The sequence below is a fragment of the Salvia splendens genome, chromosome 1 (genome assembly GCF_004379255.2).
Source record: "Salvia splendens isolate huo1 chromosome 1, SspV2, whole genome shotgun sequence".
NCBI lineage: Eukaryota > Viridiplantae > Streptophyta > Magnoliopsida > Lamiales > Lamiaceae > Salvia > Salvia splendens.
In genome coordinates this window covers 16,845,302-16,861,286 of record NC_056032.1, presented here as the reverse complement: position 1 = coordinate 16,861,286, position 15,985 = coordinate 16,845,302, and the positions used below count along the sequence as shown (strand labels likewise).

General features: G+C 36.1%; 2 protein-coding genes across 3 annotated transcripts; one reads left to right on the top strand and one right to left on the bottom strand.

Annotated features, from left to right (window-relative positions):
* The first annotated feature begins 7,984 nt into the window (after window positions 1-7,984).
* Window positions 7,985-13,019, top strand: LOC121744287 (protein RETICULATA-RELATED 6, chloroplastic-like). The gene is made up of 7 exons (XM_042137773.1): window positions 7,985-8,685; window positions 9,194-9,323; window positions 9,812-10,342; window positions 11,056-11,163; window positions 11,277-11,825; window positions 12,211-12,324; window positions 12,745-13,019. Exons 1-7 carry the CDS (start codon window positions 8,126-8,128, stop codon window positions 12,874-12,876), a joined length of 2,124 nt encoding a protein of 707 aa, XP_041993707.1. The 5' UTR covers window positions 7,985-8,125; the 3' UTR covers window positions 12,877-13,019.
* On the bottom strand, window positions 12,958-14,392 carry LOC121744294 (arogenate dehydrogenase 1, chloroplastic-like). Of its 2 annotated transcripts, none has more exons than XM_042137794.1 (7): window positions 14,188-14,392; window positions 13,931-14,099; window positions 13,707-13,847; window positions 13,540-13,622; window positions 13,404-13,473; window positions 13,252-13,326; window positions 12,958-13,175 (listed from the first exon to the last, which is right to left on the bottom strand). In XM_042137794.1, the coding sequence occupies exons 1-7, from the start codon at window positions 14,343-14,345 to the stop codon at window positions 13,098-13,100; spliced, it is 774 nt and encodes a 257-aa protein (XP_041993728.1). In that variant the 5' UTR covers window positions 14,346-14,392; the 3' UTR covers window positions 12,958-13,097. The 2 variants fall into 2 exon arrangements, with proteins under 2 accessions (XP_041993728.1, XP_041993720.1); XM_042137786.1 differs by having other exon boundaries at window positions 13,692-13,847; window positions 14,188-14,388.
* Between the last annotated feature and the right edge of the window lie 1,593 nt (window positions 14,393-15,985).

Below are 15,985 nucleotides of genomic sequence, written 5' to 3'. Positions count from 1 at the left end.
TAGAGACAACCAAGAATGAGTTTGTCCCACATCGAAAGTGGAACACAAAACATTCAAGGATGTCTCTATAAAATAGAGACAACCAAGAATGAGTTTGTCCCACATCGAAAGTGGAACATAAAACATTCAAGGATGTCTCTATAAAATAGAGATAACCCAGAATGAGTTTGTCCCACATCGAAAGTGGAACATGAAACATTCAAGGATGTCTCTATAAAAGAGAGACAACCAAGAATGAGTATCATAAATTCGCAAGCCCATCAAATATATATGGGCTAATACGAATTTCTAATATTCATTTATTTGTAAAAATTGTTTTTAAATAAAAAAAACAATTTTTATAAATAAAAAATATTTTTTTAAAAAATTTATAAATAAAAAATATTTTTTTAAAAAATCATTTTTTAAAAAAATGAATTTATTGCGTCAGCGTGAAGACGCCCACTCGCGGGCCGGCGAGTGGGCGTCACGCACGACGCAGGGCGAGCCACGTCACCGAAGCGCGTGGCGGCACGGACCGTGCCGCGGGTCGTGCCGTCGGCACCCGGCACGGCTTGGGAACGACACGGAGATGGAACGCACCTCCGCAACGCGTCGCGCGCCGATTCCGTTCCGCCGGCACGAAACGCGGAACGCGGGCGGCCCGCGTTGCGGGTGCTCTTATAAGAGCTTAGAGCATCTACGTCCGTGCTCTTGCCAACGAGCACGGATGTGGGCCCGGACCCACTTTTACTCCATGCTCTTAGACAAGAGCACAACACCCACATTCGTGCTCTTCCGCAAAGACAAGCTCAAGGGTCCCACCATTCTATTATTCAATTTAAATCAAAACATTTCCACAATATTAAAATGCATTAAAAATAACCGGAATAATATTACAAATTACCAAAAAAAATAAAAATTACATAATTAAAATCCTAAAAATTAAAATTTTCATAATTAAAGTCTTAAAAATTAAAAATTACATAATTTAAATCCTAAAAATTAAAAATTATATAATTAAATTCATAAAATTTAAAAACCCCACTACTCGTGGCTGAATTTCGCCCAAATGTGTGTGATTAGGTCTTCTTGTAGCTCAACGTGGGTTCGGGTATCCCTCATTGTGTGTCTTGTTTCGATCCTCTCACCCACCGTCGTATGCACACCTCAGCGTGGGAGAGACCTCGCGGTTGAGCTTCCGGCTTCATCCTCGTCGTAAAAGCTAGCCGCCCTCGGTCCTTCGTCGTCTATAATCATGTTGTGCAAGATAATACACGTGTACATGATGTCGGTGATATTTTTCACATACCACAGTCGAGACGGGCCTTCACAATGTTGAATCGGGCTTGAAGGACTCCAAAAGCTCTTTCGACCTCTTTACGAGCGGACTCTTGACGTTGCGCAAAAAGAACCCGTCTCTGGTCTTGCGGGTTGCTGAGCATCTTCACGAAAGTCGACCACCCTGGGTAGATACCATTGGCGAGATAGTAACTCATGTGGTATGTATTTCCGTTGACGGTGTAGTCGATCGCCGGTGCTACACCATTCAACACATCATTCAAGAGTGGTGAAGAATAGAGCACGTTCAAGTCGTTGTTGGATCCGGCAACACCGAAATATGCATGCCAAATCTATAGGTTGTAGTCGGCGACCGCTTCAAGGATAAGTGTTGGGCCGCCGCCTTTGTGGCCGCTTAAGTGTTTCCCCCTCCAAGCAGTCGGACAATTCTTCCACCTTCAATCATGCAGTCAATGCTACCAAGCATACCGGGAAAACCATGGACTGTTTCGTGAAGACGAAGCAACTGTTGGCAATCATCGGTGGTAGGTGCCCGAAGGAATTCATCCCCGAAAGCTGAACGAACGCCCTCGCAAAAAATTTTAAGGCAAAGGATTCCAGTGGACGCCCAGTAGCAAGTTGTCGGATGGCACACGTACACTTCTGCAACGCCGAGAGACTTTGCCGATCAGCTGCGTCTGTACTTGTTTGAAAGTATTCAACACGGGCGGACAATGTGTTGACAATACGCATAAACAAGCGTTTTGACATGCGAAAACGGCGCCGAAAGTAATCTTCCGGATACAACGGCTGGTCAGAAAAATAGTCGGCAACGTGCCTTTCGTTGGCTCCCTCCCGGTCACGATGGATGTATCGGCGAGTTGATCTAGTTGGTTGAGGAGGAGGGGTGGGGTATTCGCTGCGACATATGCTTCATAGGCGGTATGATGTTGTTCATAGTATTTTTGTTCTTCGCGCTCCGCTTCCGCAATGAGATGAGTGAAATCCATTTGAGGGTTTGAGTGAGAGAGGAAGATGTAGATATAAGTTGTATGAAAAAATATGAATGAGAGATGAAAAATGGATGATGAATGTGTGTATTTATAGATGATTTTGGGGATAATAAAAATAAAAATAAAATCCAGAAAAACGGTAAAAGAAACGACTAATTTTTTGGGATTCTGAAAATATATATTTTTTAATTTTTGGTATTATTTTCGATTTAAAAAAAATAAATGTCCAACGGAAATGTCGTTGACCAATTAGAACGCGCCACGTCAGCTGCTCGCTGGCACGAACGTGCTCGATGCATCGAGCAGCGCCGCGCTAGCGGCAAGAGCGCAGCGGCGGACAACGGTGTCGTGCCGCTGGCACGGACGGACGGACAGCGTCCTGCTCACCGCTGCAAATGCTCTTACATTTTCATTGATGAAAAGATAAAGATACATCTTTAAATTGAGAAAATGTATAATACAGTCTTAAATATTTTCCTCTTGTAAAATGATTTTTAATGAAAAGAAGGTAAATATGGTAGTTATAAAATTTTACCTCTTCATTATAGAGATGCTCCAAGTGAAGATCCAATGTTTGAAGATAGACAAATGGAAAATTGGAAATATATAAAATTATCCCAAAAAGAAATATATAGAAAATAGGGAGATGCTCCAAGTGAAGATCCAATGTTTGAAGATAGACAAATGGAAAATTGGAAATATATAAAATTATCCCCAAAAAGAAATATATAGAAAATAGAATGTATCTTAATAGATGCAGTTCAAGATTCTATGTTTGTTTGGGAATTAAATAATCAAATATATCTACAGTGTTATAATTAGAGGTGAACAAAAATATCCAAAATCCTAAAAATCGATATGTGAATCAAATTAAAATATAAATTTCTCTTTGGATTTTTCAAAAAAATATCTGATGTTTTGATTGGATCGTATTGTGTATTTCAAATTCAAAGTAATCCAAAGAATTTTTATACATATATTAATAAAATATATTACAATAATAAACCAAATAAATATAAAACCTTTGTGTTGAACAATTATGAAGATATTTGATAGTATGACATTTTCCGATTTGGTACGAGATTTCAAATTTTTGAAATTTTGGTATTGGATTTTCATATATTTATTACGAAGTTTCGAAATTTTCAAATAAGATTGGATTTCATAGTTCGAAATTTGGATTTTCGAAAAATTGAGTTCTGATTAATTTTACATAAAATTTAAGATTTTCGGACTGGATTGCAATAAACAAGCGCTCGAAAGATGGTTAATGTTATTAAAAACTTTAACATTTAATTTAATACACAATCTAAATATAAAAAATAACTATAAACCCTAACATGAATTAGAGAATTAATTAATAATCATTAAACTACGTTAAAGCATATAAAAATCGAATTAAAAACAGTAAATGGTACAAATGGAATAAGGGATTTCAAGTGCGCGACGAAATGACGTTTTTATGGGAAATGATACGATGTACCATGATTTATTATCATTTTTGCTATGCTATATTATGTACCACTTCATTTTTTTGCTACGCGATGATTTGATTAGTTTCAATTTCCATTAAAATGAACTAGTTCAATTTTTAAAATGGAAAATTGAAAGTTTGATCTCTTTTGACAATTTACTTGAATTTATATGTGCAAATATATATATAAAATTTGACCATTATACCAATGTAAGTTATTATGCCTATTTTAAAAATAGAGTGAGCTATATAAATAGCACCTGATCTTTCACTTTCGCACAAAAATAGTATCTGATTTTTGTTTTATATCGTTTTTGGTAGCTCGTGACAAAAATAACCCTAAGTACCAAACATGTGATTTTTGAGTCATAAAGGGTATATTTGGAAATTTCAATTAAATAGAAATGTGAACCTTTTCCCCTTTCTTCTTTCCTTTTTCTTCTTAGTTTCTATTTCCTCTTCTTTCTTTTTTCTTCCTTTTCTTATATTTTTAGTATTTTATACATACACCTAATTATTGACATTCATAATATAAATTAGAGACAAAATACCTAATTAAATCAATTATTTAAACTAATTAATTGAATATTTTTAATTTAATTGTTTTATACTATCATTTTAGGATTAAAACACCTATTTAAAGATATTCAATCATTTTATATCGTTATAGATATAATTCATAATTTTAAAATTTATTAAGATTATATTGTAGTTATTAAGAAGATAAGATAATAATGATTAATAATAATAATAATAATATTTAATATTATATAATTCCTATTTTAAATAAAATATTATAATTATGTATTAATTACGAGTTATTAGTATTATAATAATATAATAATAATTAAATATAATTACAACTATAACTATAATTAAAAATAATTACATTAAAAAATAAATTAAATATTAATTTATAACATCATAATAATAATAATAATAATAATAATAATTAATTATAATATAGAAGGAAAAAAATAGAGAAGATATATATATATATATATATATATATATATATATATATATATAGGGGAGCGTTATTCTCCTTTTCACATCTTAGATCATTTTTCCTTCTTAATATTACGCGTTAGATCTAAGGCATCAACGGATCAGATTGATTCTATAAAACTGGTTCTGTGTTGCATTATAGAAGGTGGTTGTATGCATTACATGGTTATTATTGACATTTGACGGAAAAGTAACTGCCACATTTTGGTATCTGCGAATAATGCACCACATGGTCACGAGTAATGCATATAATTGACTATATAATGCACAATATGTGAACTGCAATGCATACGAATAAGATGTACCATGTTATGATGTTTGGACACACGTTTCTTGTTTCCCCTAAGGGTTTAATAAGCTTAGGGGCTAGGGTATACTACGTAGACACGTATGTAATCTTCACATGGTAACGAGTAATGGATATAATTGACTATATAATGCACAATTTGTGAATTGCAATGCATACGAACAAGATGTGTTGTGTTATGATGTTTGACACACGTTTCTTGTTTCCCCTAAGGGTTTAATAAGCTTAGGGGCTAGGGTATAGTACGTACGCATTAATAACAAATTATAAAACGATACGAATAATTCACCAAATTGTCACGAGTAATGGATGTTATTAACTATATAATGCACAATATGTGAACTGCAATGCATACGAATAAGATGTACCATGTTATGATGTTTGACACACGCTTCTTGTTTCCCCTAAGGGTTTAATAAGCTTAGGGGCTAGGGTATAGTACGTAGACATTACTAACAAATTGCTGTTATTGGAATATACGTATGTGCGTTATTTGGTTTAGGTAGTGCATTATGTAGCTGTTAATTGTCATTATCTCAGTATATTATGCATTATTAGAGGTATTGTGTATATGGGTTAATGAACGGATTGAAGATTACATACGTGCATTTAGTAATGTCTACGTACTATACCCTAGCCCTTAAGCTTATTAAACCCTTAGGGGAAACAAGAAACGTGTGTCAAACATCATAACATGGTACATCTTATTCGTATGCATTGCAGTTCACATATTGTGCATTATATAGTTAATAACATCCATTACTCGTGACAATTTGGTGAATTATTCGTATCGTTTTATAATTTGTTATTAATGCGTACGTACTATACCCTAGCCCCTAAGCTTATTAAACCCTTAGGGGAAACAAGAAACGTGTGTCAAACATCATAACACAGCACATCTTGTTCGTATGCATTGCAGTTCACAAATTGTGCATTATATAGTCAATTATATCCATTACTCGTTACCATGTGAAGATTACATACGTGTCTACGTAGTATACCCTAGCCCCTAAGCTTATTAAACCCTTAGGGGAAACAAGAAACGTGTGTCCAAACATCATAACATGGTACATCTTATTCGTATGCATTGCAGTTCACATATTGTGCATTATATAGTCAATTATATGCATTATTCGTAGCGGTTTCCAGCCATTATTAGATTACTATTGTACCCTCATAATGCACAAAATAGGACAAATAATGCAACACGGGATTAATTACCCAATGTTGATCTTGACCGTCCATTTCTCTAATCTAATGGCTGATATTAAGAAGGAAAAATGAAGAAATATAGGAAAAGGAAATGAATACATCCCTATATATATATATATATATATATATATATATCATTTTAGGTCCTCTTTTTGTGTATGTCCAAAAATGCCCTCTATGGTAAAAATGTGAAAATGTGATTTTAGGGGATATTTTGGGTTGAAAATTAGCATAAGGTACTAGAAATGTACCTAGGTATCAAAAACGATATAAAATAAAGATCATGCACCATTTTTGTGCAAAAGTGAAATATCAGATACTACTATTTATGTAGTTCACTTAAATACGAGTGAACTACAAAAATGGTCCATGGACTATGAGCTTATCTTGCCCATAGTCTCTGGACTTTAAATATATAGTCAGACATTCCTAGACTAAGGGTTTATTTCGAAATTGGTCCTTTTGGCTATTTTTGTTCCGAAAACGCCCTTTTGAGCATTTGGGCAATTTCGTCTTTTCACATTTTAACTGTTTCAATATGATATTATTTCAATGATGTACTAAATCTGATATTATTTCAAAATTATCTTCTTCTTCCCTTTGCCATCCTTCACTTTATTTTTTTATATTAATGTTAATTTTATAAAATTAAATTTAAAATTTGGATTTTTATATACCAATAAATTATTTTTAATTAAAATTATTAATTTATGTATTTATTATAAAAGAGTTTTGTGTGAGTTGGCTGCATAGTTTTATTTCTATATATATAGCTATGAGACAAGAACAAATAAATAAATTAATAATTTTAATTAAAATAATTTATTGATATTTAAAATTCTAAATTAAATTTTATAAAATTAAATCAAAAATTAAAATAAAAAATAAAGTGAAGGATGACAAAGGAAAGAAGAAGATAATTTTGAAATAATGTCATATTTAGTACATCTTGAAATAATATCATATTGAAACAATTAAAATGTGAAAAGACAAAATTACTCAAATGCTCAAAAGGGTATTTTCGGAACAAAAATAGTCAAAAGGACTAATTTCGAAATAAATCCTTAGTCCAGAGATATATGACGATATTTTTAAAGTCCAAGGACTATGGGCGAGATAAACCCATAGTCCATAGACCATTTTTATAGTTCACTCTAAAAAATAAACTGAAAAGGTTAGTTTGCCATATTTAATGAAAGAATTTGTTATTTAGAAAAGATTTGATCTATTTATCCTTAGATTAGTATGTAGGAAGATTCCATTTCATTATATTGAAAAGATGGATGTCTAAGATATGTGACACTTTGACAACATATGGTAATCAAATATAAAGGGTAATTTGATCGTTTAATACGCAAGTCAAGTTGTCTAAGCTTTGAAGAGGATGCTCTACGATTTTGAAGGCTTATCTAGTATTTTCATTTGAAGTTCTACTGCCATTTTTTAGGGGTAATTTCGTTAGAGTTTTGATATCCATGGAATAATCCCCTTGTTGAGGTAATGAATGTGTGATTTTGTTTTTCTTTTTATCCATGGAACTCCACACTACAATTTTAAAATTAACATAATCTCATTTGTTTATTAAGTTAAACAATTGATTTTATTTTTTTTTTGTTTAGATTCATATACGAGTATTAGATAATTACATTTATTTTTGTGGTCCAGAATTAATTATTCTACGTGTATAAATAGGAGTTACTAGTTCCAATGCGGCAAGTTGCATCGACCAGTAAATTCATACGCATCTTCCACGTCAGAAAGTAAAGAATTCTTTCTTCTTCCAATTGGATCGCCGCACCACGCCGTAAAATGAGTATGTAGCAGCTGCACTCGCCTCACCGGATAATTAATATGGAGCTCCACATTTTATCCGTCAAGCCTCCATCCCTATACTTCCTCCCTGCTCCTCTCCACCGCCACGTCACCACCGTTGCCGTCAATTGCCGCCGGCTGCCTCAATATTCCGGCGACCCACGTCATCCTACGAGGCGAGATGTGCTCATTACTCCATTTCTCGCCGCCGGAGCTTTCGCCTTCCGTTCTGCGGTGGCTAGGGCTGACGAGAAGCCTGCGTCGGAAGGAGAACCGGCAGCTCCGAAGAGTGAGCTCGATTCTTCTCCGGCGGAGAAGGAGGAGATGCTTAACTCGAGGATATATGATGCGACCGTGATTGGAGAGCCCATGGCGCTGGGGAAGGACAGGAAGAAGGTGTGGGAGAAGATCATGGATGCGCGGATTGTGTATTTGGGGGAGGCGGAGCAGGTTCCGGTTTCGGATGATAGAGAGCTGGAGCTTGAGATTATGAAGACTTTGCGGAAGAGATGCAACGAAGCTGGGCGGTTTTTGTCTTTGGCTTTGGAAGCTTTCCCTTGCAATTTGCAGGAGCAGCTCGATCAGTATATGGATAATAGGTTTGATTTCTGTTCTCTCTCAAACAGATTGTTTGAGAATGATTTGCCTCGCTGAAATCTGAATCAATTGTTGTGTGATTGAAGAATGATGAAGTTGTGGATTGGAAATGCTGCTGTTATTGTAAATATTACAAGTAGATGTGGATCTGATAAGATTGTTTGGTTATACTACTAATTTGTAGCTGCACAATATCTTCAATGTGCAGATTTTTTTTTGACATGAATATCTCGTGTTCAGCATGATGATTTGCCTACTTCTTTGAGGTGATTAAGTTTCTGTGTTTCTGATGCACTTACGCTGATCAAGAAGTATTGGGGGGAATATGAATATGAATATGAACATGATGAGCTCAATATTGTAGTAGTACTCCGTAATTGTTTTGATGTGTCCTACTCTTATATACTGCCTCTCTTCTCTATGCGGTGATAGAACTTGATATATTCCAATAAGTTAATTTGTGACCTTTGCACGCCCAATTCTTGTTTTGATATTATTAAACTTTGGTAGGATTGATGGAGAGACCCTAAAATCTTTTGTCACACATTGGCCGCCACAGAGTTGGCAGGAGTATGAGCCTCTCTTGACTTACTGCCGTGAAAATGGGGTTCAACTTATCGCATGTGGCCTGCCGCTACAGGTACTAACTACTCTTCCATATGTTTAGTTGGTGTTTTTAATTGTCTTCTGGTATTAGGTTAAACTGATGAACCAACAATAAATACCTGGGACTTATAGTAGTAGTACATTGTAAGAGAAAATCGGGAAACAATAAATTAAATTAAAGAATGAACAACTCAAAGTATGAGTTTTTATGCAACAAGTTTTTTAAAACAAAGTATGACAGATTATATTGACCTTTTGTTTTGGGTGATCTAAAAATGCTTTCTGGCAGATTAAAGTTCATATTCTGAGGCAAAACATAAACTAGATTAGTAGAGTACTCTCTTTCAGGGAAAGAGAGAACTTCTGCTTGAGATTTGGTCAGCAAGTTCATGTGCTGTGCATGTAAAATGATTCATTCTCTGGCATCTTTTAATCAGTAGAGCTTTAGAAGTATTGTGATGTTAATCTTCTAGTTTTTTACTCATCTATGTGAATAGCATTTGTCCCTTATCTGTTGGATAGGTGCTACGAACAGTTCAAGCTGAGGGTGTTCGTGGGCTCTCAGAAGGCGATCGTAAAAAATATGCCCCTCCAGCTGGCTCAGGCTTCATCTCCGGATTTCCTTCTATTTCTAGAAGATCAACCAAGGATACTAGTTTTACCAATCTGTCTGGCCCTTTCGGCCCAATGTCATATCTTTCCATACAAGCAAGAGCAGTTGAGGACTATACAATGTCTCAAATCATTTTACAATCCGTGGGTGGTATTGGATCCTCTGGCATGCTTATAGTGGTGACAGGTGCTAGCCATGTCGCATACGGGTCACGAGGAACAGGCTTACCAGCAAGAATTTCAAAGAAAATTCCAAAGAAAAATCAAGCAGTCATATTACTTGATCCCGAAAGGCAACACATACGAAGGGAGGGTGAAGTCCCTGTTGCAGATTTCTTATGGTATTCTGCAGCTAGACCTTGCACTAGAAATTGCTTTGATCGTGCTGAAATCGCTCGAGTTATGAATGCAGCAGGCAGAAATAGAGATGCCTTACCCCAGGTTAGTTTTTAAAAGAGTTGTTTTCAGTTTTTTCTAATGTTTCATTTCATGTAAGATTTAGGCGTTTTTTGAAACGTTTTGGGCTTGATCTTCAAATTCTAGAATCCCTATCACCAGATTGTTTTCCTTTGGCACTTTACTTGTTCATTGCTTTACTTTTGTGTAGATAATAGATGTAAAAATACAAATAGCACGATTCTCATGTGCTTCTGTCCCAATAAAAGATCCAGTGACATATACATTATAGAATCCAGTGCATGTCTCCTTAGATTTATAATTTATTGATGGACAGTTGTAATCCAGGTGAGGTTTTGCCAACTTTAACACGCAAAAGAAAACAAAAAAGATACCATTTATTAATTACTATCACCTATTTTTCGGCTGTCTATGTATTCTCATCTCTTCTTTTCCCTCCCACCTAAATAGGGCTAAGTAGAATTTTCAAGGCAGCCCTTCGTTACTAACCTTTGGTCAACGTCAGCCTTTGTTGCTCCATAAATGCATGTTTGATCATTGGAACATAACTGCACTAAGAAATATCTCCGTGTCTTTAGGATTTCATGAAAATAGTGTACATTAATGGAACTGACTTGAGAGTGAGGATCTATGTTCTGGCAGTGGTATTTAGTCTTCATTATGAGTTTCGTTGTTTTTTTATCTCCAGTTTATATGGCCCACATCCCCATATTAACAAATAACTACATGCTTATCAGGACCTTCAGAATGGTTTGGATCTTGGTCTGGTATCGCCAGAAGTGCTTCAGAACTTTTTTGATCTGGAGCAATATCCTATTGTATCAGAATTGTCTAATCGTTTCCAGGTATAAAGACATTAGTTTGTTTGATATTTAACTCTCTACTTAAATTACACTAGTCAAGGACTGGGTTTGCAGGGAGAGTATCTGTTGTTTTACTATGGTGTCATAATGCACAGGGTTTCAGGGAGAGATTATTAGCAGATCCAAAATTTCTAAATAGATTAGCCATAGAAGAAGCCATCTCAATCACAACTACCCTCATTGCCCAGTATGAGAGGCGTAAAGAGAATTTCTTTGAAGAGCTTGATTATGTTATTACAGATTCACTGAGGGGAATAGTCGTTGATTTCTTCACAGTCTGGCTTCCAGCGCCTACACTGTCGTTCCTTTCAAATGTTGATGGTATTAGTGAGCCTGGAAACATAGAAGCATTGAAAGATCTTCTAGGATCCATCCCAGATAATGCATTTCAGAAAAATCTCCCTGGAAAGGACTGGAACCTGAATCATAGAATTGCATCAGTGCTTGTTGGTGGTTTGAAGCTGGCTGGTGTTGGATTCATTTCTAGCATTGGTGCAGTGGCATCCTCTAATATACTGTATGCAATACGGAGGCTTCTTAATCCAAAATTTGCAAGTGAGCAACTAAACAAACGATCGCCTATACTGAAAACAGCACTTGTGTATGGATCCTTTCTGGGAACGTCAGCTAATCTGCGTTACCAGGTGAGTGATTATCTACTAAAAAGTTTATTTTTTCCTTGCCGGTTTCTTGAATTCAGATGCTATGTTGTATTCATGTAAGTATATTCTGCCTAAGCTACAATCTTTCATGTTCGACAGTTGCACTTCACACTATTAACTGCCATGGATAGACTGACAATTGCTAAAATATTGCCTACCAGACACACTACTATGTGTAGTAGCTGATTGCTCCTATTAACTTGTGCTGATGCATGTATGATTCTTGATGTTTCAATGAAAATTCAACAAAAAACTAAAAAATACGAACTTGGTAAAACAAGAGTTATGAAGCTTCTCTTCACCCAATGAGCCGTGAACATAATCCGTTCACCTATAGTGCTGAGATTAATATTCTGTTGTCTTGCAGATAATTGCAGGGTTAGTGGAACATAGGATTTCCGACCAGCTATCTGACAATACATTACTCGTAAATATGATTTCTTTTGTGGCTCGAACGATCAACTCATACTGGGGAACCCAGGTTAGACACATGACAATCTTTCAAACTGTTGTTATAACATGATAGTACAAAAACCTTCTCCATTGGTACCTTTTCAAACTATGCTTGATAAAGTAACTGTAGATGTTGATCACGCTATGCAAGGAGCATTCTCTGTTCATTTTAGGTTGCTGTTTTTAAGGCCTAAAGAACTCTACCATATTCCTTTTTATGATGGCAATCTAAAAGTCACATGTAAGAATTTGAGTTATACAGAATTGAAATTTCTTAAAAATCAGTTCCTCTGTAGGCTGAATGCTCTTAGAGATGCATACATATAAATTTAAACATGTCGAGACGTTTGCCTGATTTCGACATCCTTCCAGAATTTGATATGAGTAAAATTTTCTTTTGAGCTATATGATGAACAGATCTGAAGCAAGTCTTTCTTTATTTTTGCAGCAATGGGTCGATCTGGCACGATATACTGGACTGCAGGCTCGTAAGAGAGAGGTTTCAGATCCCTCAAATTCTGCTGCATTAGAATGCAACATCACAGAAGACACCAACACTGACGAGGCAAGCAAACAATAGATGATGGCCATATCTTGGCATTATTTGTTTACCCTCTTTCTGGTTCTCTGATTTTTTGCAAAACTATTGTAGTACACAAGGTAAAACTATTGTAACATAACTTGTTGAAATAAGCTCCCATGAAGCATTTCACTTGATATCTACCAGTTTTGGTTGCTTTGAATAATTTCAGATACACATGAGTCGAAATATTCGTTGAATACATGGATCAAACTAGTAAGTCAGCTTTGTTCCAGCTCTTCGCTCCTACTCTCCAGCCTTTGCTTTATTGAAGCAAGTGCAAGCTCTAAGTTCCTCAGCTGCACCCAAATTGTTGAAACCAGATATCTGAGCTCTGATAGATGGAATACGAAGAAGAGAAATCATACCCATTACCTGTTGTTGGGCGAATCTGTTATGAACGAACAGGCCACTGAAGAGGTCGAAACTATCTCTGGACGTACTCTCCTTCTGCATTGGTTTCCATCTATTAGCCTTCACTATATAACAAAACAAGGCAAGAACACTAAGAATGTTTACTAATGTACCACTTGAACTAGCTTCTGAAACCCCTTGGTATCGATGGGTGTCGGCTCGACCTCCATTTCTGCCAATACCCTGTTCCATAAAAGCTTAAACTAAACTCTGTTCCTGATTTGCTTGAATCTCAAAACATAATATTACCTGCCAACGGTGTGGGTGAGGAATTGACTTCTAGCAGAGAACTCATCATGCTCTTCACAACTCATCTCCATCATCTTGCAACCCTGTGTGCACAAATACGATTCTCATTATCCATGCCTAACGACGAAAATCTCATCGAATTTGTGACCAACCTCAGTTGCAAAAACCTGCAGAAAATCAGAACAAGCAGCCTCGTTCCTTATCCGGACCTTGTCAAACATTAAAGGAAGATCTTTCCACCCATCTTTGCCACTCTCCGGGCCAAACATCGGATGCGTGCACAACACATCCGAATCATGGGGCAATACCTATTGACAAAGTACATGATTAAGGATTTGGTGTAAGCCATAGTTAGCAAAGCAATAGCAGTAAAAGGAAATAGTGTGCAAACTTGGAGCATGAGATCTCTGGGGTGTTCTTTAACGGAGAGAACATCAACGAAGAGGGTTGGTTGTTTCAAGCTTTCTAAAGGCAAGGCCTTGATTACTTGAGAGAGAGACAGAATTGATGTGGTGAGCAGTATAACATCGTTGCCGGATTCAAGGAATGCACTTGCATCTCTGGTTTCAGTCAACAAATAATCCCAAATCGTGGGTATTAACATTGATTGATCCATATATAATAATAGTAACTGGGATGTGTATATACCTGAAAAATGAGATGCCCAGTTGAGAGCAGAGGTGTGTGTAATCTGATCTGGAGGTTGCGGTAATAATATGGCCTTGCCTTATCATAGTTTTTGCCAAAAACTGAGCGAAAGGGCCGAATCCAATCATCCCTATTCTCAGAGATTTCGTTGAAGACATGGTGTGGTTTGTTTTGAGATTCCGTTTGCAAGTCAAAGCCTATTTATTCCGTGAGAAATTATTAATTTAATTGGATGTCCCAATCAATAAATGAATGCATATGTTGCGAAAGCCGTAGAGATTTTGATTTGCAGTAAAAATTAAATTATGATCCGCTTCTCTTGTCCCAAGTATCAGTATTCTCCATGTTACGGCAAGTTCGGATAATGACGATGAGACCAAATGTCACTTATCAGTCCCTTAATCGTCCCTTAAATTACAATTTATGGGCCCCACCATACTTTTTTACTCCATCTCATAACTAAGGACGGAACCTGCAACCCTCCATTTCTTATCCGTCCCTTAAATTACTATTCATTCAATTTCATTTTTTATTTTTATTTCCAACAAATTCAATTAATAAAAACACACTTCATTAAAAATAAAATAAAATTACAACATAAAATAAAAAAACAACTTAGAATTCAAAAAAATAAAAAAAAACATAATTAAAATCCTAAAAAAATAAAAATTACATAATTTAAAATACAATTTTATAGAAAATAAAAAAACTACTCCGCCGGCGAATCATCCCCCGAAGGCGGTGGAGGTGCACTGAAGCCACCTGGAGGCGGAATACCAAGTTGTCTTGCCATAAACTCAATTCCGGCAAGATAGGCTTAGTATTGGGGAGGCGTCATGCGGGAAGTGTCCGCCATTGTGGCGGTCATGTACATGGACATTAGGGAGTTCGAGAGGTTAGATGAAAATTGGAGAGGACATGGAGATGATTTGGGAAGAATAGATGTGTATTTGTGTGTGAAATGAGGATGAATTAGGAGTATTTATAGAGTAAAAAAATAAAAAATAAATAAATAAAGCAAAAACGATAATATAACGGTAATATTACCGTTTTTCGTTTTTTAATTTTTTTTAAATTCGGATTTTAAAAAAATGATTTATTGCGTCAGGGTGACGATGCCCACTCGCGGGTTGGCGAGTGGGCGTCACGCATGGCGCCGGAGCGCGCCACGTCGCCCTGGCGCGTGGCGAGACGTCTCGTCATCCGTCACGGCGGGACGGAACGTGTGGCGGGCTGGGGACGAGACGTGGCGCTGCAACGCGTCACGCCGCCGTCTCGTCCCTTAGTGACGGATTACGGGCCACCTGCGTGACGCGTTGCGGGTGGCCTGATAAGTATCATGGTTTTGTGCAAAATAGTACTCCATATTATATTATGCTAAATTTTATATAAACTAAAATAACCTTAATAATATACGTGTAAATACTGAGAATTGGAAAGATGGAGGATAACTTAATAATTTTATTCCACTATTTTGTTTCAACTTCAAAAACTATAGTTAACCCACCAGAATCATGGGTTAATAATCTAGGAGAAACATAGACTTCAGACAACTTTCTCGGGCCATAAAAATAATATGGGTTATAAAAATAATACGGGCTATTTACCTAAATTAAGTACAACATACACAATTAAAGTTAGAAAAGCACTTGTAACTTGTTGTAACATAACCAAACTCCCCCAAAGTACTTTTCCAATCATACAACAATATATAGGTCTTGAATAGAGAAAAGACAGAATCCCACAAGGAGTGAAATTTTCGATCCTTACTCTAGGGGGAGGGGGTGTGGAGACGAAA